The sequence below is a fragment of the Oryzias latipes genome, chromosome 6, assembly GCF_053564925.1.
Source record: "Oryzias latipes strain Hd-rR chromosome 6, Olatipes_Hd-rR_3.1".
NCBI classification, from domain to species: Eukaryota; Metazoa; Chordata; class Actinopteri; order Beloniformes; family Adrianichthyidae; genus Oryzias; species Oryzias latipes.
In genome coordinates, this window is record NC_136242.1 from 16803447 (window position 1) to 16830069 (window position 26623).

General features: G+C 41.1%; 1 protein-coding gene across 11 annotated transcripts in view; it reads left to right on the plus strand.

Moving 5' to 3' along the window:
* LOC101155599 (sarcolemmal membrane-associated protein) overlaps positions 1 to 26295 on the plus strand; it is a 35765-nt gene extending 9470 nt beyond the window's left edge. For 4 of the 11 annotated variants that reach the window (XM_078948564.1, XM_011475954.4, XM_020703904.3 and 1 more), the window contains exons 2-9: positions 9746 to 10057; positions 12114 to 12188; positions 13523 to 13825; positions 14732 to 14849; positions 18923 to 19199; positions 19295 to 19426; positions 20660 to 20772; positions 23809 to 26295. In XM_078948564.1, coding sequence (XP_078804690.1) covers positions 9784 to 10057; positions 12114 to 12188; positions 13523 to 13825; positions 14732 to 14849; positions 18923 to 19199; positions 19295 to 19426; positions 20660 to 20772; positions 23809 to 23821 — 1305 coding nt within the window. In that variant the 5' untranslated portion in view covers positions 9746 to 9783 and the 3' untranslated portion in view covers positions 23822 to 26295. Of the gene's footprint in view, positions 1 to 3732; positions 3838 to 9745; positions 10058 to 12113; positions 12189 to 13522; positions 13826 to 14731; positions 14850 to 18922; positions 19200 to 19294; positions 19427 to 20659; positions 20773 to 23808 lie in introns of those variants that run through there. The other 7 variants (XR_013656398.1, XR_013656399.1, XR_002290393.3 and 4 more) reach the window with 3 other exon arrangements.
* The last annotated feature ends 328 nt before the right edge of the window (positions 26296 to 26623 follow it).

Below are 26623 nucleotides of genomic sequence, written 5' to 3' on the forward strand. Positions count from 1 at the left end.
TCCTGTTTTTCACGGTTCAGCAAGGCACCATCACACCACACCTGTGATAGCCTCCAGGTTCAGCTTCCTCTGAGCTGCTGCTGTTCACTGCTGTTTTCACAACACAACCAAAGCTGATGTCTCACCAGTAATTAAAGTGAGATTGCAATTAGGGGTGTGACGATAACCGCATCACCGCATCACCGCGGTGAGGAGGTCATCACCGCATCACCACACGTTTTTTTTTTTTAAGTTCTGCATATGGTGCGTGATTGGAACTGTAATAAACACTTTAAACACATTCATCTTTGCTGACGATTTACTTTTACTGCTAGTCCTGTGTTCAGACTTCCAGGGATTCTGGGGTAAACCTTTTATTACTGTTCTCCTTCACTCCCTGCGTGCGGCTCTCACACCCTCTTGCCGGCCCGGCACCCTCCACGCTGCACGCGCTCCCTCTTCTTACTCACATGCGCCCGGTTTCAGAAGCACATACACGTCAAATTCTACAACAGAAGTTTCCGTCTCGCAGGAAATACGACAAATTTACTGCTTTCTAATCATTCATTTCCATTGTATTCATTTCCATTATAAGCTGTGTACGGAGGATTTTGTGCGTGTGTGTGTGTGGGGGGGTTATTACTGTTCTCCTTCACTCTGTAACAACAAACATGAACGCGCACTGTTAGAGTGCATAAACATCACTACATGTTTTGTTTGGGAACTATTTTGTGCAGGGCAAAGTTACGTGTCCGTGTAAACAAAGGCAGAGCCTCCTGCCCCGTGTTCTTCATGGGCGTCAGGCTTCATTGCTACCGGAAAGGTGACAAAGTGTCTGCAGTCTCGTTTATTACTGGGCAATATATAATATTCTAAGAAGATGTCTGTACCAGAGAGCACAGGTGATACTCACGTGCAGCTCCAGAGCGGTCCGCTGCAGAAGAATCAACACGCACCCCCAACACACTTGTGTGTGCTCCTTCCTCCTACACATGCAGCGCGGTGACACACATACACATAGTCATTCTACAACACCTATATAGTTAGTTCATCAGTTAGATAGGTAGTTGTTACTGTTATTTGATGGTAAAGAATACTGTGTTGTAATTGTATTCATTTGCAACGCGGCCACCGAGGGTTTTGTGTTCGTCTGGGGGGGGTCACCGTGACACCGCGCCCCCAGCTGGTTTATCATTGCGGTGATCAAAAATCCCACACCGTCACAGCTCTAATTGCAATATTGTTGTCACTAGGGGTGTGCGGAAAAATCTGTTCTGGGATAATTCAAAATGATGTCAAAACAATGTTTCTTTTATTATTTCTAAGCGTCCTTCAGTGTCTGACTCTTTTTTTCCACTTAAACCCCGGGCGCTAGTTGGCAGCAGAGCACACTGACCCTCTTTGAGCAGCTCAAACCGCACACCGCACAAAACAACAACAAGACCTAAGTGAGAAGCAGCTTGTTTTGTTGTTATGAGGAAATCGCGATATGTATAGTATCGTGGAATGAGTATCGCAATATGTATAGTATCGTGGAATGAGTATCGCAATATGTATCGTATCGTGGAATGAGTATCAGGGTATGTATCTTATCGCCAGACTCTTGCTGATACACACCCCTAGTTGCCACATGACAGCTCAAAGCAGAAGAACAAGGAGATTCAAGACTATAAAATGGAGTTAAGGTAAAGGAATGTGTCCTGCTGACCCCTCCACTTTGATGATTTACCATTTTTCTTTTATCTGTACGTTCTCTAACATGTTTAACACTCGGCTCAGTCATAACTTTGAAGCCACTTGGTGTCAGGGACTCAGACTGTTGGCAGGGGATCCTGTGACTCATTTGGTATGCAGACTCTGTGGATCAAGCTTAGACTGAGGCTTCCTACAGATACCCCATAACCTCAAACCCTTTGATGTGGTCTCCTAGCGTTTTGGCAATAACTGGCTGGGGTGAAGCTGAAATTGACTGTTTGGTTGTGGAAGGAGATTTTCAGTGGCGTGTAGGGTGTAGTCGGAGCAGGGAACTTGTGGCTCGTCTTGCCTATATTTCGGTGTCACAAATAAGCTCTTTTTTGCTCCTGATTTACAATAGCTTAAAAAACTGCATTCATGCAATTATGTATGTCCTTCATCATCAGAAAAAATGCCACAAGAACAAGTTAAAAACACCAAAAACACAATTTATAATGGTGTAGGACAGGGGTGTCAAACTCATTTTCACTGAGGGCCACATCAGCATAGTGGTTATCCTCAAAGGGCCAGATATCATTTATACATGTAACTAAATGTAATGAAAAATAAATGTAACTACTTCTTGATGTTAAATAACTAATTATTTATTTATTATAACTGTTTAAAGTGACAATTACAGTTGCATAGAAAACATATGTTTGCTTGTTACTCAGCATAAATCCTTTTAAAATGTGTCCGCTTATTAAAAACCACCTAACTCCATTAATGAAGGATCAAACTGTCCAAGTGAATAAAGAAAAATAACATAAAACTGAGCTAGAAAGAACATGTATTATAGTGTAACATTTTACCAAAAAGGCTGCACACAGCCTTGCATCCAACTGATGGTTTGATGAACGACAATTTGTCTGCATACATAAGACCTGCAAACATTGAATAATTACAACTGTAGCTGCACATAAATAATATGTAATGGACTACAAAAAAATGTATTTTAAGAAACGAAAACTTTTATGCTCTCGCTGGCCACATCAATTGACATGGCGGGCCACATTTGGCCCCCGGGTCTTGAGTTTGACACATGTGGTGTAGGTCTTCTGTAGCATGAATGCTAGTTTTGCAGCCCTGCTTTTTTGAAAAATGTGAAACATCTTCTATTTTATAACAGAACTAAAATTAAGTTTCTGTACATTTTAAAAGGCAAAATATTTGACTATTTCGAAGTGAACCTCTGTTCTAAGTCCTGTTAAACATCTGTTGAAGAAGGTGAAACATGCTACTTGGAGAAGTTTCCCTCCCTCCACAAATGGAGAAGTTTACTCATGAAGAATGGGTCAAAATACCTGCCGACAGGTGCAGAAATCTCTGTAACAATAACAGAAATAGTTGGACTGCAGTGATCGCCTTTAAAGGTTGCGCAACAAATACAGTAAGGGTAGCATATATATAATATGATATATGTCTAGGTCTGTTAAATTAGTTTGATTAAAAAAAAAACGCTTCTGCTGACCAGTTCATAATGTCGGAATTTTATCTGTTGATTTTTTTAGTAATTTTATCACTATTTTAGTCAGTATTTCATTGACTATTGTGGGTTTGACTTTCATTGACAGAGGACTACCCGCATTTTTGTCCACCTGTGTAGCTGCTCAGTGCATCATGCAAAACGTTGAATCCCACTTTTTTTCTCTAAGCAGTTTCTCTGTAATTGTTACATCCCATCTTTCACTGCATGACTTTCTCTGATCAAATCCTCTCTCCTTTTCTCAACTTTGCAAAGCGCAGATTTCACTCCTTACTTCCTCACCAAGCACTCAATCAGAAATAAAACAAAGGAATAATGTCGCCTAATGAATGTTTAAATTTCATCTCGCAGTGCTATTCTGAGATGTTGACAGAGAACACTTGGCCTGCTGCTTACTAGATTTCTGAATTGTTGCATTGTGTACACTGACACGGGGAACGTGTTTGGCTGCAATGTGATAAGGAAGGAATGTGTTGTGCATAGATAAAGTTGTCCTCTGCCTAGAGCTGGACGGCTGCTCCTGAGATGACTCCACTGTCTGTCACTGCTCTCGTTTCCATGCAAGCGTCTACGACTAATGGAAGCTCAGTATGACTGAAGACCAGCGGGGAACCAACTGTGCAGCACAGCAATTGCAGGTGTCACCGCAGCTCACTCTGCCGCATAATGTTTTTGACATTCACTCCCGGGCTGAGGTGATAGAGCTGAAATGATGAGCAAGGAAAGTTTCTTTGTTTATTCTCCGAAACCATTGTAATGTGTTTCATCAAGGAGGAGTTGGAACAAAATCTGAGACATTTAAATGTAGGGATTTTAAAACCAGTTTCCTCGTGTGCTTAGAATAATTGTATGCATCAAATTGTGCGAGAGATAAAGCAATTGTCTAGAGACATCTTAAGATTTCAGAGAATGCGCAGGAATGTACTTTTTGGGGCATAGAAGTGTACTTTTTATTGCAGGCCGTCGATGGTCATATAAATGTTTGTGGTATATTGCCTTGTAAATGTCACATCATCCTAATGTTACATGTATGAACAAAATGGTTGATATAGGAGTTCGGTTGGTGTGTGGCAGTTATCAAAGTCAACAGTGTTAGAGACAAAGGCTCTGTGAGATGTGGCACATGGATCAGCATGAGTGCCATTTTAACCTGCAAATTGATCACCAAGCTCTCATGGCACAGCATCAGGCTCAGGTCATTGACCATGCCATATATAAAGCTGAACAGAGAAGTTAGACACTTCACTTTAGAAATTCTCCTTACCAGTTCAATCCTGGTAAGGAGAATTTGGTGGAAGATTTGCTTTCACGTTTCCCACTCAGCTCACCGCAAGTCAGGATTCCTTAGAACCTCAACTGGTCCTCATGCTGCAAACTTAAGTTTTATTTTAATTACATTTAATTAATTAGTTTAATTGGTGACACACACAGAGCTGCATAACTTTGTTTAGTGTGAATGTTGTCCTTCCTCACAGCAGACCTGATTCCTCTGTGAGGTTTGCTTTCACCTTTATATACTTTTAATACATGACGATCTCATATAGTCAGAAGCCAAGGGACTTTAACAAAAAAAAAGATTGTAAACAAATAAACAAGTTGAAACTTATGCATTAATGATTGCAACAAGGGCACTTTCTGGCAAACCGCACCACTTGATAACTGAAGTCACAGCAGAGCTTATATAAATCCCCCCCATCTTATTTAAGTTATATTTTTGAAGTGCCTTTACTTTCTTCTTTGATGTGCACACTGAGAGTTTGGATGTGAATGTAGCATTTGATGTTTTAGGTCAACAAAGAGCCTTCCCTCTCCAAAAAAATAAATAAAATTTAGAGTTATTTTTTGTCTTCATTTAGCAGCAGGAAGTTTTGATTTGCAGTTGTTTATTTTTGGAGGCTAAGTTATGGCAAGGCCTTGGGACTCCTCCATAGTGATAATTTCTTTATTGTTGCTCCCTTAGCCCTTGTGCTGTCTTAGATGACCCCACCCTTACATTGACGTGTTCTTCCTACCATGACAAAGGTGGAAAAAGGTGGAAAGATTTCATGTAATCCATGGACACCAGTGAAGATCACAAATCATTGAAGAAAAAAGGTTCAGAGTACTGTCTAGTGGGTCTAGATGACCCAATTCCCAACGTTAAAGTGCCTAGGATAGCACAAGGGTAAAAATGAAAAAATAAAAAAGATTTTAAACCTTTTTTCGGTGATCTGAAGGTGTTTGACTATTTTCTGTTTCATCTTACAAGGTGGAATTATTTTCACATAACCCCTTGGCGCGTATTGATGTAATTATGTATCAAACCACATCGGCTCCAAAATCACCTTAAATTATCATCTACTTAAAAGCAAAAACATAAGTGAATAATTGCTTTTAATAGCTGGAAATAAATAAATAAATTCAGACGTCAAGGGGTGAAGCAGCTTTGTCAGCACTTTTTATAAAAGTGTTAACAAAGAAATTATTTATTAACACCTAAGGGGTTCTGCTTCAGATTCTATACAGGCAAACATTCACAGGAAGCCCCTCCAACCAGCATTCATTTATAACAAATAAACTCACCAAACTAAGTTTTGATGTCAGCTGATTTTTTTTACAGTATTGTGAATTTTTAAAAAACTAAAAATGTGGCAAAACATTGAACCAGAATATAAAAAAAGTAAAATTTAGTAAAGCATCTTATGTTGCCGGACTTCCAGCTTTGTGTTTGAGGGGAAGGGGGGGGGGGGGGGTGCTTTGCTACATGAGCGGTATGTGGGAGATTTAAGACTGTGATCCGTCCTGCAGCTCTAGGGGTACAAACAACCGAACTCAGAACCGGGTCTAAAAGTGTGTGTCTGAGCACAGCTCGGATCGTCAGCACACACAGCGGTTTGAGATTCAAAGCAGAAATGTCGCTCAGTCCTTAGAAAACATTCAAACAACCACGCGGATTTGTGTTTCCAGTCGTGTCCCGACTAAATAAAGGCTGATGTTATTCTTACATGTTTACGTGCAGCCAGCAAGCAGCACCACCCAAAGCTAATGTTGTTAGCCCGTGTTAGCATACTGCTAATCCTGGCTTCGTTCAGAAAAAGCACTGACCACACGGATTAAAATTCAAATGATGAGCGAACAGGTGTTTCATAATAACCGTAACATTATTAAAAGCACGTTTAGAAGATCATCTCGTATTCGCACGTTTAGAAGATCATCTCGTATTTTACCGAGCTGACATGTCAATGTATATAGCCGCTCGGCGCTGTTTAACATTGTTTTGTATTGAATTGTTACATTCAATAAAGTTTGAAAAAAAAAAGCCGCTCGGCGGAGTTTATATCCTTCCGTTTTTCAAACCCTACTGCGCATGTGCGAATGATTTATTCCAACGGAAAGTGTGACTTTAGTGAACGTTTTTATATTCTGAAAACATTTTTCTGGGCCCATGTACACGGTTGGATTCTAATCCGACCATTGATCCCATCAAGATATTTTGTACATGTAACCGCGGCTTATGGTGTCGACGCGCAACGTGGCGGGGGCGTGGCATCACGATGGTGGTCTCTCCATCGGGATGTCAGTCACCCATCACGATGGGCGATGATATCGTCCATCGGCACAACCCTAATATCAATAAACCAACAGTGATTTACAGTTAGTTACACTAAATTACCAAAAGTAATGGCTCACCCATCCAAATGATCAGAATCAGGTGTTCTAATCACTCGGCCTGGCCACAGGTGTATAAAATCAAGCACTCAGGAATGCAAACTGTTTTTACAAACATTTGTGAAAGAATGGGCCGCTATCAGGAGCTCAGTGAGGTTTGGAAATAACAGCAACTCAGCCACCAAGTGGTACACTACATAAACTGATGGAGAGGGGTCAGCAGATGCTGAAGTGTAAAAGGTCGCCAACATTCTGCACAGTCAATTGATGCAGAGCTCCAAACTTTATGTGATCATCAGATTAGCCCAAGTACATTATGCAGAGAGCTTCATGGAATGGGTTTCCATGGCAGAGCAGCTGCATCCAAGCCTCACATCACCAAGTGCAGTGCAAAGCGGCGGATGACGTTGTGTAAAGCAGGCTGCTACTGGACTCTAGAGCAGTGGAGACGCCTTCTCTGGAATGATGGATCACGCTTTTCCATCTGGCAATCTGATGGATAAGTCTGGGTTTGGAGGTTGCCAGGAGAAAGCTACATTTCAGACTACACTGTGCCAAGTGTGAAATTTGGTGGAGCAAGAGTTATGGTGTGGGGTTGTCTTTCAGGACCTGGGCATGGCCCTTAAGTTCCAGTAAAAGGAACTCTGAATGCTTCAAGATACCAAATCATTTTGGACAATTCCATGCTCCCAACTTTATAGGAACAGTTTGGAGCGAGCCCCTTCCTCTTCTGTGCACCAGTGCACAAAGCAAGGTCCATAAAGACATGGATGACAGAGTCTGGTGTGGATGAACTTGACTGGTCTGCACAGAGTCCTGACCAGAACCCAATAGAACACCTTTGGGATGAATTAGAGCCAGGCCTTCTCCACCAACATCAGTGTGTGACCTCACCAATGCGCTTTTGGAAGAATGGTTAAACATAACTTTAAACTTACTCCTCAACTTTGTAGACAGCCTTCCGAGAAGAGCTGAAGCTGTAAAAGCTGCAAAAGGTGGACATCATATTGAACTCTGTGGGTATAGAATGGGATGGCACTTCAGTTTATGTGCGAGTCAAGGCAGTTGAGCCAATACTTTTGGTAATATAATGTATCTCTTAAGCCTTTGTCTGTATTGTTTGTTGGCAGGAACTTCAATTTTATTTACCAGCAAATTAATTCTACCCTGACACTTTTTCTAGTGACGTTTTTTTTGTCCACACTTAAATTTGTAAAGTAAAGCCTTTCTAATGCTAACTTACATCTAACCGCTCCATAAATGCTGAATTTGTCAGAATCCGTGTTTTGATTTCAGCCCAAAGTCCATGTAAAATAACTCAAGTGAGGAGGAATGCATTTGTCTGGATTTTAGACAGCATGAAGTGACTCATCAAGGCCAATGAAGAAAACAGATGGATACAACTAAACTCTGACTCTGAAACAAAGCACAGACGAAATTTCTCAGAATCATACCCCAAGCTAAAGATGTTAGATGGTTATGACGTGACTGATACTCGGTGGAGAGATTTTTTTGTCTCTTGATGGCCTTTGGCTGCCTCTGGCTGTACTGAGCAGCTCTTCCTCACTGGGTGCTCCAACTCTCCTTTTTATGACTAACTCATTACACCAGCATCAAAGTTTAATGACAAAATAGCTCAGCGTTCATGAGACCTCGCTCATTACTCTCGGGGCTGCGTTGTTTAAATGATTATTATGAGACAGGAAAAAAATGAGGGCTCCTGTGGATAAAGGATGAAAATGTGTTACGTTTGCTCGGCTGAGATAGAAATAGATCCGTCCAGAGAGGAAAGAAATAAAGAAAAGGAAGCATCCCCCGAGTCAGGATTACACTGGTGTGCATTATTATTAATTAGAGTAGATCTGTAGTTAATAGGTTACTTTGTCCCCTGCTGCAACATCTCTCCTCACCACATCCCAGCAGTCTCCTCTCAGCCTCTCTTCACTTTCTTAGTACACATTTAAAGCCCTGCATCTCTCTCTCATTACTTCATCTCTGAAGTGGACTTGACCCTGAAGGGTGTGTTTGGTGGGGCTGAAAGAAAGATGGCAGAATGTCAAGGCCTGTGCTTTAAGGAAAATCTAAAAAGAAAAGACTGATTATGTGACTGTAGTCTATATCACTCAGGCTGAGAAGAATCCATCACTGTCAGTATGATCATTTAGCTCCACGTCTGCTGTCATGCGAACAAAAATGAGTCAAAGTGGGAATTTGCCCCCCCCCCACCCTCCCTCTGTTGTTCCGCTGTAGATGTTTTCTCTCCTCTCAGATCCGTCTTCTGTTTGCAGCAGCTGTTGTTCTGGTTTGAGTTCCTGCAACAGACAGCAAGCTGATGCAAAGCTTCAAACAAACAGAGCACGTTGGGTCAAAAAGGGGAAAAAATGTGACTTGTGTCTCCAAGTTTGAGTGCCAGTACCGTGCTGTTATAGACTTTGAGGCGCATTGCTGAGTGGTGACTCATATAGTGATTGCTTCAACACCCCCCCCCCCCTCTTTTGCCGCATTGTGTCAGCTAACTCACTCCACCTACTGGCCAAGTATTTAAATTTGCAGTGTAGATTGAAGGATGTGTCACCGCACATGTGGCTGCATGCATGCTGCCGCACTCAATTGAATAGTGTCTCGACCTCTGCGTAAATAAGAAACCGTGGCACTCCAGATCATGTGTTTCTAAGCGATGCTTTCTCTTGCAGAGAGAATGTTAAGCATCCCAGCTCCGATGAGAGGGTGAAAGTGTGAAATCTTTAGGCTTATTTTATTTAAAAAAGGTACGCACCAGTTTTTGTGGCATCACAAGATGGTGCTGTTGATCCAAAAGAAAACGGATAAAAACTTTTGGGAGATCGCGAAAGCTTTGCTTTCTCACTGTGCCTTATATTTGTGTAAACCTCATTTCAGATGACCCCTGTGACCTGAAAGCTGAAAGCAGCCCCAACATGGACATCGAGATCACAGCCAAGGAGAGAGGCGTCCTGGAAGAGAACAACAAAAAGGACCAGATGGATCAATCTCAGGAGGAAGAGGGAGAAGAAACGAAACTGAAGCAGGAGGAAGGTGAAGGGGATGAGAAGAAGAGGAAGGAGGAAGAACTTCTGACAGAGGAGCAGGAGCTGGAGGAGCTCCGAGCTCAGGTGCTGCAGCTGCTGCTGGAGCTGGATGAAGCCAGAGAGACGTCCAACAAGCACCAGGAGGGCTTCCACGAGTTACAAGGTGGGAAGTCCAGGCTGCACGCAAGTCATTATATATGCAGTGAATCATCCATCTCACTCAATTATCAAACATTCATCTGACCTTTGAACGGCCGCTCTACTCACACATGCTGCACACACTCTCCTTGCGTTGTGGTTTTTAAGGAAAAAAATGGATTACGAGTTTTCCTCTGAGGGAGACAGCTGCAGCCGTACTAAAATGATGTATTTTGACAGAATAAAAACAAAAATATGGAACAAAAAAGATCAAAATCAAAAGGTTTTAAACACATTTTACCCAAATTAATTAACTATAAAAGGTCTTTAATAAGCAGATTTCTTTATTTTGTTGCACCAACTCCTTTTTTATTCTGGCTCTCCTCTTACCTTGGAATAAATTTGAGGAAAATCTCTGCATTATTAACCAAAAGCTATTAACGAAGCCTGAAGTGCCTGCCTACTTACCTGCTGCTGACAGATCCAAGATATTTTCTGCTGCATTTGTTTAAGGGCTCATTTTAACACGTCTGATCAAAGGATTATTAAACATCTGTTTTACTGTTGACACAAGTTCAGAGGGGTGTTTTTTACTATCATCAAATTTCATTTATTTAAGTCCATATCTGGAGAAGCAAAACAGTTTAGGAATTATCCCTCACAAACAAATGGTTTCTGTGTTCTGCAGTGCAGATGGACATGAAGTCTCAAGTGTTTGTGTCTTGTTTGTTCATCCTCTTTGAATAGAGCGTCACATCACACCTTAGCCAGGATGAGCTTAACGCTCTAAGACGTTGGTGGTGAGTAAAGCCACTGATATGAAGGCAGGCTGAGCGCAGCGGGTGTTTATAAGTGTGTGCATTTGACTGTGTGATGAGCTCAGTGGTCGGTCTGGCAGCAGTGACTGAGGGCGGTTGGAGGGGGGGCATTCCTCAGACAGCTGTGTGCTGCAAAACAGAGAGGGAGGGGGGGGGGGGGGGGTTCTTCTTGAACAAATGGTCTAAAATGCAGTCGGAAAACACTGTGGGTCAGATGATTCGTTCACGGCCCCTTCCAGGTTACTAGATAACTCTATTTTTCAAAACATTTGTAATTTAAAAATGCATACATACTTGAAGATGTGTTTTTTTTATTACTGAAATAATTCAAAGAGCTTTACGGTGGTGGGGGGTTGTTTATTCTGGAAGCAAATGGAGGACTATTTGCAGATCTAACTAGTACATCAGTCCTGTCTGAAAACTATCTACACAGAGGTTCCTATATAACAAATCAATATGTCTAAAAATCCCAACGCTGTCCAACAGACAGTGGTAGTGCCCCCTCCATCCTAAACAATTTTTTTTTAAACCAGTGGGTCATTATGAAATAAAATGTCATGAAAAAATATCCCAGGCAAACCAGTTCAACCTAATTCCAGGAAAGTCTTTCCCACACTTAAAAAAATATTTCAGAAAGGTTTTAGAATTCGACACAATAAAACCAAATAAACACAGAAACAGACAAACATCCCCTTTTTTTGATTTTATTCAAATATTTTCTGTAATTTTAACCCCTTGATGCCTGAATTTGTTTCCGGCAATGAAAAAAAAAATCACTTATGTTTTTGCTTTTAAGTTAAATTAAGGTAATTTTGGAGGCAAAGTGGTTTGATGCATGTTTTTCTCTTTAGGCTTCAGAAGTTTCCCTGTGGTGGTTTATGTGCTCACTAACCAATCTTTCTAGAACCTAAAGACTGAAGTGACTATTCTCTGCATTGACGCTGCTGTTGGTGTTGTATTACAGTCTCCAGTGAATCTGCCTGAGGCTCCCAACAGAAATATTTTGGTATCACGGGAACTAAAGGAACCAAGCATGGACAGAAAGCTTGAGAACAAAAGTAAAATCTGTCAAAGATTACAGCCAAAAGAATCAGCTTTATTTGCCTTCTGTCTTTGATAATAATGTGCTAAAAACGTATATTACTGGGCTGGCTTTGAAAAGTTCCTTATGTCATCTAGCTGTGCCTTATTTTCAAAGGATGAGTTGCGAGTCCTGCTGATTTTCTCCTGTCACCCATCTTCTTCTCCTGTCTTTCCCACCAGGTCTGCTGGAGGATGAGCGTTTAGCCAGTGCTCATCAGGCTGAGGCCTTCACACGGCAGATCCAGAATCTTCAAGGTATTAATATAAGAGCAAAAAGTAATAACCATCTGTGTTTTATGTTACTATTAATTCGCCTAATATCATATTGATTTTATTTTGCTGTTTTGTTTGTTCATTACTGTATAATCTCTGAAAGCAGAGGACCAGAATTAAAGCCAACACATAAATCGAGTAGTTATTGATTTAAAAAATAATTTCCAGGGCATTGGAGCTGCATTATGATAGGCTCAGTTCAACGCTACACTGCAGGAAGTAATTCAAACCTCAAAAGAAATGGAAAACCCTAAAGGTTAGAGCAAATATTATCCAAGTTAGGAAAATTTTGAATTAATGAGTCAGAGTGAATATAGATATTTAACCATTTTTAACGTTACAAGAAAGAATATCTTTTCGTTTCCTTTCATTTAAGTCTAATCAAGATTTATCATCCATCTGACAAATTGTAATCTGACAGTTACTGGTACACAAAATACTATCAATACCGGCCACTCATGTTCCATTTTACAGCATGGTTTAAAATAACTGATGCATCTTTACTTATAAAATACAATTTCTACTTCAGTAAATCTATAACTTTTTGCTTTAAATCCATTTTTTGTATCAAAAAACAGCTTTTAATTAGTTTTTAATTCCTTTTTTTTTCAACTTTTATTTCAAGAAATATATTTTTTTCTTTGACAATCAGTATTGTATGGGCAGTTGAAGAATAAATTATGTATTTGTGTGAATTGTACTTTGGCAGTAATGCCCAGCCCTATGCCCTTTTTATTTGTGATTGAGTTCAAATGGCACATCCTCTGTTGAAGTGGCTATACATTTTTAAAAAATGTCAGTTAATCCCTGTTGTCTGCAGCAAGTGTCTGCCCTATTGATTTAACCTTTACCTCTTGAAATATAAATAAAGTTTAAATTGAAAACATTTTTTAAATTCTGATGGAAATTCGTAGGGGATAGCTTATTACTAACACAAAATGTCTTGTATCATAACTACACAAGTTTCCTTAACAATAAAGTTTAAAGAAGGAGACAATAAAAAAGGTGAATTCAGTTAAAAAAATAGAAATATGAGTCAAGCTGTCCTCCCTGAATGGACTGAACTAAAAAGTTGGACCTTTCCTCTACAAAGCGAGCCTGTTACGTTCAGTTACATCAGCTGCTCTTTCTGTACCCACACACGGCACACACACTGAAGCCCGTGCAAGAACACGCCACCCACGCGCAAACACACGCATCCCACTTTCGCAAATACCTCCGCTGAGATCACGCGCGCACACGAATGTGTTCAGGCTGCAGTCTCACGCTCACATCTTCCAAACAGAAAAGCTAAACTTCTCCACCTCTGGCTGCAGCCCAGCTGCGCTCTGTGCAGGAGGAGATGGACAGCCTGGAGGAGGAGAAGGAAAGTGAACTTACTGAGCTCCAGGAGGAGCTGCGTGTGGCCCAAGAGGAGGTGGTTCTGCTCCAGCAGGCGGCGGAGGAGGCTGCCGCAGAGAGGGAGAACGACATTGCGTCGCTGCAGGAGGAGCTGTGTCGGCGGCGGGCCGAGCTGCAGCGCCTCAGTGATGAGACCCAGGAGTACGAGCTGGAGATCACAACGCTGAGGGCTGAGATCAGGATGAAGAGCCAGCGCAGGGAGGCAGAGAGGAGAGAGGGTGAGGAAGTAAAGGCTCACACAAGACAGCTGTAGATGGCTGAACAGCAGAAGGAACTGAGAATGAGGAGGTTGCTGTCAAAAAATCCTGCAATGATTTTCCTCGTAAAGACCTTCTGACGTCTTCTCACATGAACCTGTCGAGCTCACACAAACCAACCCACAATCTGTCACTGTATATTAAATCTGGAAAACAAACGGCAGGATAATGGATGGTCCTATTCTTTCACATCATTTTAACATCCTGCTGTCAAGAACATAAATCAATTCTAGGCTTCATAAACTTTTAAAAATGTGGTCACTGAGGGTTGCAAATGATGTGTATGTTAGAATACCAGGAAGATGAAGCCATGACACACAAAGACACACAACACATGACATCACTGCTGGGCTTCTCAGCTGAGCCTCGGGTGAGACTTTTGGAAAAGGCTGGGTGGGTGTTATTTACCAAAACATGATTTGTCCTAAACCTTTGCTGTGATGAGTTAAGGAGCAGATCCTTCATTCCACAAGTGAAGTAAAAGATGAGCTCAGCTGACCTGCATTCAGAACAAAGGAGGACATCTAATGACTTCTCTTCTGTGTGATTTATAGCCTTTATGGCTTTTTGTGCATGTAATAGGTCTGCCAAGTCACCAAGGCTAAAAGCCACACCAAAGAGATTTATTCTCTCCCACAGAAGATTCTATTGCTCAGCTGCCTAAAGCATCCCTCTTTTTTGTCCGGCCTAGGATATTTCTTTTCTTACGTATTTACACCACAGAGTTACAAATTTGGCTAGTTTGGCACACCAGTCAGAGGTAATGACATAAACTAGCATTTGAGAAGTCTAAAATGTGTTCTAAAGAATGCAGCATGAAAAATTCTCCAGCCCAAAATATCTACTACCTTCTGTCTGTTGTCACAGGTGACGTGGACCTGCTGAAGGAGGAGTGCCGAAAGCTGAGGGAGGAGTGTCAGACCCTGAAAGAGGACAACAGACATCTGTCCGAGAGGCTGCAGCTGCTGCAGAGACAGAGGACGTGGTGAGAGGTCAACACTGCTCACTCAGGAGCACTGCTTGTTGATCAGCCATTGGTGGTGGTGGTGGGGAATGCTCTGGGAAACTGACCCCCTATTAGGGTCATATGTTGTACTCAGTCACTGCAGGCAGATTTGTAATTTTAAAAGCCTACATCGATAATTTTTTTTGTTTTTAACATGTTCCTGTGGCATTTTTCTGATGACGGAGGACATATATAAAGAAAATTTAGCTTAAAATTGCATTTCTGAGCATTTTTTAATTCGAATTGTTGTGAATCAGGAGCAGACGATAAAAAGCTGTTTAATATAGAGTGTATTTGTGGCATAGAAAATGCACAGTGTGGGCCACAAGCTCTCTGCTCCGAGCTCTCAGCAACAAGGAGGATGGGGTTGCTCAGTGCCAACAATCCCGCCCACAACTCTGAGGCAAAGTTCTAATAGAAAGTCCTGCTCTGCAGAAACTATGTCCTAGAAAACAACCCAATTTATAGAATTTTGGCTAAAGACGACATAATCATAGTTAAAAGACTAAAGGGAACACGTTGAGATCAAAAGATGAAATGCCATCCATCCATCCATCCATCCATCCATCCATCCATCCATCTTCCTCCGCTTATCCGGGACCGGGTCATGGTGGCAACAGTCTAAGCAAAGATGCCCAGACTTCCCTCGCCATGGCCACTTCCTCCAGCTCCTCTGGGGGGACTCTGAGGCGTTCCCAGGCCAGCCGAGGGACGTAGTCTCTCCAGCGTGTCCTGGGTCTTCCCCGGGGCCTCTGCCCAGTGGGACATGCCTGAAACACCTACCCGGGGAGGGGTCCAGGAGGCTTCTGAACTAGATGCCCGAGGCACCTCAAGTGATGAAATGCAGATTTTAATAATATGCCGACTTAAATTTCTAGATATTGATATAATAAATAAACTTCTTTTCAATCTGAAAGCTTATGGTCGTATTGTGATTAACAAGGAAACCAACAGTTTGACCAAAAACAAAACAAAATAGTAAAAACTTCTGTGTAAGCTCCATAGCCACAGCGCTTAGTTGTTTGGGTTAATGTGTTGGTGAGTAAGCTTGGCTGCAATGTTGCTTTGTTGCCGTGACAACCAGCAGACATTTGCAAGAACGTTGTATTAATCCTTATCAGCTTGCTTCTCTTGCTGCGGGATTTGAGCCGTTCTCTTTCCATAGCCCATTTGATACTTAAAATATTGTTCAAAGATTTAGGTCTGACCTGTTGAAGCTGATGCAACGGATGCAGCTCCAATGTCCTCAGATTCTCATCTGAGTCAATGGAGCTTTAACGAGCCACTTCCTTGAAATGCCTTTTTTTAAAGGACAATTTGGATTTAACCTTGTCCTTAGAGCTAAGAGCTACCATTTGTGTTGGGCTCTGACAGAAAAAGAAAGAATCAGACACCTGTAAAAAACCAAAAGATAGCTAGTAACTGCAGCAATGAGAAAACAGGACACAGACAGAAGAGCACAAAAGGCTTGAAACATCTGTTTATAAGCCAGGAGGAAGAGGTCTCTGCAGCAATGAGGGAACAGAAAGTAGACGAGCAAAAAATCCCTGTAACATCTGCTGAAAGACAAAAGCAATGCTTTAGTAGTTGCACTCATGGGAGAAGTAGGAAGGAATCAGACAAATACAGAGATTGTAACAAGATTGTAAGATTGTAAATTGCTAGATAAGCCTGTAGAGTGAAAATCTTCAAAACACTTAAACAAGATAAACAACACGTAAAGAAAGGTAAGTACGGGAAAGGTAGAGTAGATAAGAAAAAAAGCACATTGTACAAAGTTTTCATTTTTTTAACTCCCTCTAACTGTGCGCATTGTGCAAAAGGCCCATAAGTGCTGTTCAAGTGATATGTGTGTGCTCCGTGTGTGCAGCCTGACTGTTAGATATGAGGAAATTTGAAAATCAGAGTGTTGTTTGTGTGGGCGTTCTATGAGCATTTTACGTATTACCTGCACACCCCGTGTGTGCAGCGCTTCCTCATGGTCAGTAAGGAACCAGTATGCACACCTTACTAAGCATTACCCGTAGATGGGTAACTTATTTTCCCCAATACGCTATTTTACCAACAGTATTAATTCACCTGCCTTGACTTGCATATAAACTGAAATGCTATCCCATTCTATACCCATAGAGTTCAATATGATGTCGGTCCACCATTTGCAGCTTGGACAGCTTCAGCTCTTCTCTGTAGAAGGCTGTCTACAAGGTTGTGGAGTGTGTTTTTAGGAATTTTTTATCGTTCTTCCAAAAGCGCATTGGTGAGGTCACACACTGATGTTGGTGGAGAACGCCTGGCTCTCAGTCTCTGCTCTAATTCATCCCAAAGGTGTTCTATTGGGTTCTGGTCAGGACTCTGTGCAGACCAGTCAAGTTCATCCACACCAGACTCTGTCATCCCTGTCTTTATGGACCTTGCTTTGTGCACTGGTGCACAGAAGAGGAAGGGGCTCGCTCCAAACTGTTCCTATAAAGTTGGGAGCATGGAATTGTCCAAAATGTTTTGGTATCTTGAAGCATTCAGAGTTCCTTTTACTGGAACTAAGGGGCGAAGCCCACGTCCTGAAAGACAACCCCACACCATAACTCTTCCACCAAATTTCACACTTGGCACAGTGTAGTCTGAAATGTACCTTTCTCCTGGCAACCTCCAAACCCAGACTTATCCATCAGATTGCCAGATGGAAAAGCGTGATCCATCATTCCAGAGAAGGCGTCTCCACTGCTCTAGAGTCCAGTGGCAGCCTGCTTTACACCACTTCATCTGTCGCTTTGCACTGCACTTGGTGATGTGAGGCTTGGATGCAGCTTCTCTGCCATGGAAACCCATTCCATGAAGCTCTCTGCATAATGTACTTGGGCTAATCTGATGATCACATGAAGTTTGGAGCTCTGCACCAATTGACTGTGCAGAATTTTGGCAACCTCTTACACTTCAGCATCTGCCGGCCCCTCTCCATCAGTTTATGTTGTGTACCACTTCATGAGTGACTTGCTGTTGTTTCCAAACTCTTTCATTTTGTTCTGATAGAGCTGACAGTTGACTGTGGAATATTAAGGAGCGGGGACATTTCACAGCTGACTTTGTTGCAAAGCTGGTGTCCTATGACAGTTCCACGCTGGAATTCTCAGAGCTCATGATAGCGGCCCATTCTTTCACAAATGTTGGTGAAAACAGTCTGTATGCCTGAGTGCTTGATTTTATACACCTGTGGCCAGGCCGAGTGATTAGAACACCTGATTCTGATCCTTTGGATGGGTGAGCCATTACTTTTGGTACTATAGTGTATTTCACGATACATTTACCTCACAAAACAATTGTACGGTCCATTTTCATGATGTCCCCTAAAGTGGCCGCTTGAGCCTCAAGGAAACTGCAAGACACACCTTGTACCCCCTTTAAGATGCATTTTCTCCTGTCTACAACTCTCCACGGCCGGAGACAACCTGAAAACCCACAGCACCTGTATGGGTTGACCCCCCCCATCCCTGTGACTAAAGCCTTAAGGATTGCAAAGTACATTTATGAATGAGAAAAAGAGCAGACTGAGAATAGTGTTCAATGGTAAAAACACCCGCTGTCTTTCAAAACCTCTAGCCATCCAAGCCTATAGCAGCATAACTGAACAGAATTCAAACCGTGCCGTATTACTATATTTTAATAAAGTACCAGTTCCAACTGAGGTTGTCCCAAGAACTTTCAAGAAAAGCCTCAGACAGAGTTTCATAATGAGAACTGTAAAATCCAATTTTCCGATAAAACCAGATTCTCTTACTTGTTTACTAATGGTCTATATAAGTGACATACATATTGCAGCTTCCCTGTTTTTGGCAAGCAAGACGCCGACTAACAGTTTTTTCTAAAAGGAAAGTTTCTCACTTTGAAAGCAGTTGGGGTCTGCCTCCTGAAGTAGAACGAAGAAAAAGAAGCCTGAAAGCTGAAGGCTCTGCCTCTTATTTCTAATACCTCACTTGTTAGTCCCAAACCTGCCTGGTATTTTTTTAGCTCAAATCTTTTCCAAAAGTGTATCTAACAATATGGGTCTGATCTTTCAGCTCCAGCGTCTACCTGTCACTAAAAGAGGAGGACGCAGTAGAGGGCACTGACGAGAAGGTGACAGAGATTGGCTCAGATGAGGTCATGACAGAGAGCTACATGACCATGGCCCAGTCTGAGAACTGTCGCCTGGTGGATGCCTCCATCCAGAAGAACATCTCCTTTGATGGGAAGCCGGTGACACCGACAGGCTGGAACGGAGGCGTCGGGGAAATCTTCTCCCTGAGAGACCAGCTGAAACAGGCTGAGGAGAAGGCCTCGCAGGTCCAGAGAGAAGTATGATGCCCTGGAGTTAAAAACAAGCATATTTTTGGGGGTTTTGTGGGTAACATCATGCTGTCACATTTAAATAATTTGCTTGTGTCCACTAGTGTGACGGACTAAAGATGGAACTCAAGGAACTGCAGGTACTGTATGACAGCAGCCAGAGGGAGCGAGCAGAGCTGGAGGAGGAGCTGCAGCGCTGCAAGGCAGAGTTGGAGAAGCTGTCAGGAGGGAATCGGGTAAGACGCCAAAGGCCTGCCATCCTGAGACAAATGTGAATATGTAAAATACTGTTCAGTCAGTGTCCAATTTCAAGACATTTTACTGTATTTTTAACCACATAGTGGATTTTTCTTTTCAAGACATAACATGCAATTAATCTTCTTTATTGAAGTGATTTCTAAATGATTAAAGACGTGCTTTTTTCAGCCGCATTTTCAACTAACACAAACCTCCTTTGTGTGTCGAGCCCACTTTTTTATGTGTTTCATATCGTAGCAATACATGTTTCAAATGAGCTGACCTGGTCTGTCAGCCCATATCAATTTTTTACTGTGCTTTGGGCTGGGGATTGCCCCCTCCCGCTGTTTCTGTGTCCTGACTTCTCTGTGGCAGTGCTGCTTAATACTGTTGATGGACAAACACTCTAATATGTGAAAACAAAATCTCTCCAGTAGAAGACAAAACAACAGAATTATGAAAAGATTTTGGAGAAATGTCAACAGTTAAGAGTCATTTAAATAGTTTCCACTGTTGAAATAAGTACCTAGCTGTTGTTTTCTTGGGTGTATATTTCCTCCACTGGGGCCAAAAAACGTAAACGCTTTTAAAAAGAAGAGTAGAGCAATCACAGCATGAGAAAAGGAAAGATGTCCATCTGAAATTTTAAAGAAACTCTATAATTATGGAACCAGTAGGTTGAAAGTTAACCGACTAAAGAATAAATTAAAAATGATTGAGGTGAAAACTGTGTTTTGTCTACAACAGCCATGGTGAGGTGTGTCTGCGTGGTGTCAAACTGTCTACCCGTGCCTGTCTCTGATGCTGTCCTTGTTCTCTGAATGTCCATGATCTCTCAGCCTGCATTAAACCAAGGTCTCCACAAAATGAGGAGAGACTTGTAACCTCTAACTAATACTCATCTAGACCCCGTGTGTCTTCCGTCTTATTCCTGGCCTCACACGCTGACAGTAAATGCCACACAATTCCGTGCACCCATACTCCCATTTGGTTGATGTTTCTGCCACCGTACAGCTATGCATTGTTTGTTTGATAGGAAGTTGAATTCCTCCATTAGTACCTTCGCTCCACACCATGCATCCATTGTTTCACACTGAATTGGTGGATTATTTTTCTGTGTGTTTTGGCTGAGTTTGCTCGGTGTTGATTATTTTGCCACTTGAGTCCATTCATCCATTCCTTCATCCTCCTCATCTCCATGGTCGTTTTGCTTGTTTTTGTTCCCTCCTCAGAGACTCATCCATCCGTCTGAGCACCCTGTTCTCTCCATCCCCTTCATAGGAATGATTGTAATTGTGGCTGTGGTCTGGTGCTGGTTGTCGGAGCTGGCGTCCCAGAGAGCAAGGTATGGGAGGAGTTTATCTCTGCATAATAGTAATTATACACAACAGATTAGTTCACCTAAATGTAGAAAGAATGGGATTTATCTGCAGGTTCCAGACTTTGTTTACATTTACTTTAGTGTCCAAAATCAGCAGTTCAGTCAGGCACTAAAGAGGCTTCAAAGACACTATTTTCATAAATAAAATTGCAGCCATAAATTACTGTCAAAGAAATGACTGATTGGACCGAGTGATTCCTCTTAGCTGGACAAACCTCCAATAAATATTGGCGAACTGTCGTTCTCAGAAACATTTTACTCTGGTAACTTTTGCACTGAAATTTAAAACAAAAATGACAAAAAATAAACAAGTTGTTTTGTTATTTTGGTGAACTAAGCCTGTTACTGTCATGTTGAGATTCCCTGAAGTTCAGATTTATTCTACATTTTAAAGAGCACTCTGATTCTTAAAGAAAAAAAAAAAACAGTTTGGATGTAATTTAACAGTATATGGTAATGTGTTTGTGAACGCTCAGTAGGATGGGACGGGTAGGCAGTTTGACAAATGTATAATATTTCTTTGAGTGTAAATGAATTAGTGTTCACCATTTTGGGAAATATGCCTTATCGCTGACTTGGAAAAAGTAAAGCACATTTATCATCATGTATATCTGGGCTAAGAAATATTGTTTCTATTTGCTTGTGCAGCATTTCATCTCTTATACGTTTAAATCACTGCAGGACCTCCTGATTCCCTTTCAAATCAACTGAGCTTCTGTCTCTGGAAGGCTCATTGGCACCATCGCTACTTAACTTAAACGCCCACACATTGATTGTGTGCCTAAATTACTTTGAGAGCGTGCCAACTACAGGCTGTTAGAACAAAGGACTTAATGGTACACTTCATGTGCACCTCATAATCTGTGAAACCTACTCTGCTCAGTAATGAAACACATGACTTCATTGTGGATTAAAGTAGACCCCTTTCATTTAGAAATGTATTTGAAAATGACCTTAAATTTCTTTATAGGAAGAATCAGTTACTTAAATACGTTTTTTTTCTTTCAGCTTTATAGCAAAAAAAAAAGTAATTTGGACTAAAATGTAGCCAGTTTTTAATGAAGAAAATGTAATGTAGTTAAAGAGATGCTGTTGCATTAATGATTTTATTTTAATAATAATTACAAGAAGAATTAACATGCATACTTTGTTGCTCATTTAAATGTTAACCACATGCAACCCCAAAAGGCAGACAGTAATACGTGTTCACACTTTAGGTTTTTAACTACTCAAGTGAGCTTTTTGCATGGTTTTTCACATAATAATGTAAGCACAGCTGTCAGCAGACTCATTCTTATTCCCCTTAAGTGACCCAGAGGCGATTACAAAGTCTGAGACAAATGAGTTACTGTCCGGTCCTTCAGAAACCTCTTCATTAAGGATTAGTTACGGGTCAGAAGTTACTGAAGTATTTCTTAGTTAGTTTGTAACACTTCAGCAACTGTTTAGTAGTTTATCTTTCTATATTTTAAGTTTTTTTTTAAAATGTGAGTGCGCCTGATGTCAAAGCGATTTTGAGAGGTAGCCTACATGACGCTTTGCTTTTTTACGAGTTACAGACAAGGTTAGATGTTAATATAAATATGATAACGTGTTGCAGTGTTTAACTGTGTTTTCTACATGTTACTACAAGGTTGGGAGTTGGCGTTGTCACAGTAACGTTTTTTTTAAGCTGTATCAGTCTGCCTTTTTACATGTTGCAAACAAGGTTAGGTATTATTGTGAATATGCTAATGTGTAGCATGTCACAAACAGGAATTAGAATTATTGTGAACTTAGTCAGTACATTTTGACTGACGGACTTATTTCCGGCTCCTTTTTCTCGCTTAATTGAAACAAATCAAATCAAATCATTATTTTTTTACACTTTTTTAAACAAAGTGCTGTAAACCAGAATAAAATTAATTGTGTCTTACATACCATGACATAAGTTCTAAAAGAGACCATTCATTGAAGGTGCGCTTTATAATCCATTGTGCCCTATAGTGATGAAAGTACGTAATATCAAAAAAGCAAGGGAGCTGCCCTCAAAATTGGAGCTGCTGCCTTTAACCCTAATGTTTCATTTTAAAATCAGCGACAACAAAAATTCACAAATAGATTACAAGGGACAAGATCATCAGAGTCCACAAAAATATTCCAAAATCCTTTACAGCTCAATGTTCAAAGTGAATAATTTGAATTAAACTTCCATATTAGTTACTTGTTTATGAAAAAATCCTTTTTAACAGCTTAACCAGTAAGCAGTGACTAACTTTCAGGTATATCAGTTTTACCTCCTTCAACACATCGGGACATTTTTCAGAACAATTAATTAATTATGCTTAGTAAAAAGCTCGGTTAGATGATAATGAACTGATAAACAATTGGTTTCTTATTTTTTGATCACTAACTGAACTTCTGAGGCTGTCTATAAATTTATTGCTGAAAAGTTAGGGTCAAACTTGTCTAAATAGACATAGACGATGCTTGATTCTTTTATAATGCAGAGTTGAAAAGTTTGCCACAAGTCTATGATATTAAAGTGATATTAAAGTCAGTTCTGTCTAAAGCTGCATCTCAGAACAATATCTGTGTTTCTGACCAAATAAAAAAATGGTCTCGCTCTGATTTTCCGATTGATTATACTGTTTTTAATACTGATGAGTATGAAAGTCTTAATATTTTTCTGCCACTTTTGTCCACAGTGTAAACCAGCAGAGCTTTCATTTTCCTCTTTTGCTTGACCCTCTTCAGCACACATTAATCAAGCATGATGGTACTTTGGTGAGTCATGAGGTCCTCACCATAACTGCAGGAGGCAGGTGTAGCCCTCAAAAACTGGCCTAACCTTAAACACAGTAACAGCATGAAACTCCTGCAGCACAAGTGAAGACAGCCTCATGCATATTTCCTAAAATGTTTAGTTTTTTTTTTTTTAAAAGCTTTGTGCTATTGATGTGTGTGCGATGAACCCTCACCTGCACCCCTCCCATATACTTTTTTCGTGTTTTCCCTTAGGGGAGTGAGGTAGGTTGGAGCTCCATTGTGACTCTCTCTGCAGCTGCAGCACTGCTACTGGCAATGGCTAGCTTACTGCGAGCTCTGGTCCGATGCTGACTGGATGGATAACAACTGTGAAAAGGACGGACGTCTGCTTCAGACCAGCCTTCCTTGTCTTCTGCCACATCCGTAGACTAACCCGGAATGATTGAAAGGAGGATATAAAATACAGCAGTTTAGTAGAAAAACCTATGGGAAGTTTCATCTCTAATGAGGCGGTACAACGTGCGCTGAGAATGATGCTGCCTGTCAGTCTTGTTTGTAGAGAAAAACATCGATGGAGATGATCTGGCCTGCAGGGAGCCCGCATGAGGATGGATCCCTCCAGTTGAAGTGTCCTAGTGCTGTGCCAGTCCTCCCCTGTGTCAGTAAAAATGAGCTTTTTTCTCTTTCAGCAATGTGACACAATGAAGGTCTTAATGTGCTTCAAATGGCATTTATTTAATTTAACCATTATTTATTCATTTTTGATGGAGGTGTTGTATGTTTGGTAATAAAGGCAAGCGTTCCGGCTGCGCACTCCCCTTCACTGAAAATGAGTACCGGTATATTCACCCAAATCAAACTATCAGTTGCTTTTCAGCAATGACTGAATGTCAGGCCTTTTTCTGTGAAAGCAGCAGTTATAGTGCAATTACTAGAATGACAAGAATATCTTAATTAACCTGCCACTCCCGGCTTAATGGTCTCTGTGAAATGAGGATGTGTTGAGAATTTATTAGTGTCCAAGTTGAAGAAAACAGCAGTCAGAGGGCTATCTGTTTGAAGAATTAAGAAAGGGGCCATAGAGGAGCTAAACTGAATCTGCAAGATGAGCTAATTTTGTTGCTATTTGAAACAACTCCCTGGATGACGCAGGGCGGACTATTTAACAATAAATTCACGTTTTCTTCACAGCAGAGTCAATGCTGCAATGTGGCCCACCTACCCAGTTCAAACTGTTGCAGCTTTGCAACAGTTTTAATTGAAGGACCTTATTATAAACATTTTGTGCAACTGTCTGATGACGAAAGTGGGATTTAAAACCCCACGCTGACAGTTTCTAAGCTGTTTTGAATGCAGAAGTTGTTGGTTTTTGCCTGTCAGTTTGGCTCGCTCTGCTGTAATTCCTTTTCTTATCGTCAAACTGAGATTGCATGGCTGCTGTCTTCTGTAGGTACAGCCCTGATAGTTGCTTCACACAGATCCCGCTTTGAAAAATATAAGATGCATAATGTCAGTCCCTGCACACCTGTAGCAAATCTAACAGTCAGTGGTGTCCATCCTGCCTGCCTGCTCACCTTTAAATCATGCAGCTACAAAAAGCTGCACTGAAACCAAAAAAATAAAACGAAGTAAAAGACACACACTCTGCTGCATTCTTGATGTATTCTAAAAGTGCAGCAAAAGTTGAGAAAACTTGAGGCTGAGCTGAACTTTGTGTTGTTTTTCCTTACATTCAGCTAAATGTCAAAGAAACTTTTCTTTTGCCTTCATCCGATTTATATTGACTCTGCTTTTCTGAGTGGATTGTTTGAAGGTCTGCAGATGCTTACAGGTACTCCATGGGACTGCAGTGACTCAGATTTATGAGCGGAAAGTTGCATAAAAATCAGGCTATTTTAGCTGCAGATCAAGTAAAACCATCGATGAGGTGAGACTTTGTGAGGGTCCAAAACCTGTACATATAGAAAAGCATCAGACTTAGCATCACTTACAAACACTTCTATTTATGTATTGAAGGAATCCGTTTACATCTGTGAAATAATCTTTTGTGTGACGACCTCGTAGGACTTTAAGCGCATGCTATGAAACACGTAGAGCATAATAGATCTAATTTATGTTTGTGAGTTCTGTTACTTTGTATTCCATGTAAATAGGAGTGACAAACAGTACTATGGGAGAGATATTTCCTATATCCATTTGTACTAGCTTTGTAGAAAGTTTATTCTTTTTTGAAAGAGCATCGTATATTTGATAGACAGATTCTCTGTTAACGTAAATGTTTATTTATGGTGACGTTATCTGGAGGAGCATCTCCAACCATTGTCAGTGTTTCTGTGTTTGAAGGTGAGGTACTCGTCGCATGCATTTATATCGCGGCTGACCGCATAGGTGCCAGAGCGCACACTAGGAACCTCCATAAACACAGCAGGACCAACGTCACGTCTGCACACAAACAATCATAGAAATGACATGTGCCACAAGACTGCAAATGTCACTACTTGATCCCGTTGCAATAGAAGCCATTTATTGCAATAGAATATTCTGCCCGATTTGGGATATCATTGTGTTTTATTTTTTTGCTTGTTTCATGAATATTAACATCCAAAGTCTAGGAAGCTTCTGTATTGCACATGGATCGCATTGTTGTTTTCAGTATAGTTGTGGCTATTTTGTTACTTGGAGGTCTATTTTGCACTGTAAATGACTTCAAGAAAAAAAATAAATATATCCAGCTCAAAAGATGACTGAGTTTTCTTTTTTTGGATGCAGACCTCACCGACTATTACGGTCACAAGGTTTTGGGTTTCTGGGAGTCCCATTCATGAAAACACTCGACCTGAGTGGGAACCGTGTCTACGCTGGCTTCACTTTACGAGGGGTTGTGTGGATATTAATAGCCAGAACTCCAGAGAAGTGGTGTGATCTCACAGCCACAGCTCCCTCGTGGATAGATAGACGTGACGGTGCGTCAAGCCTCTTAGCTGCAGTCACGTCTCCACCGAATCCCCTCCGATTCTGAATCACATTCTATAATCAATAGAAACCTTGAAGCTTTTTGTTTCCTATA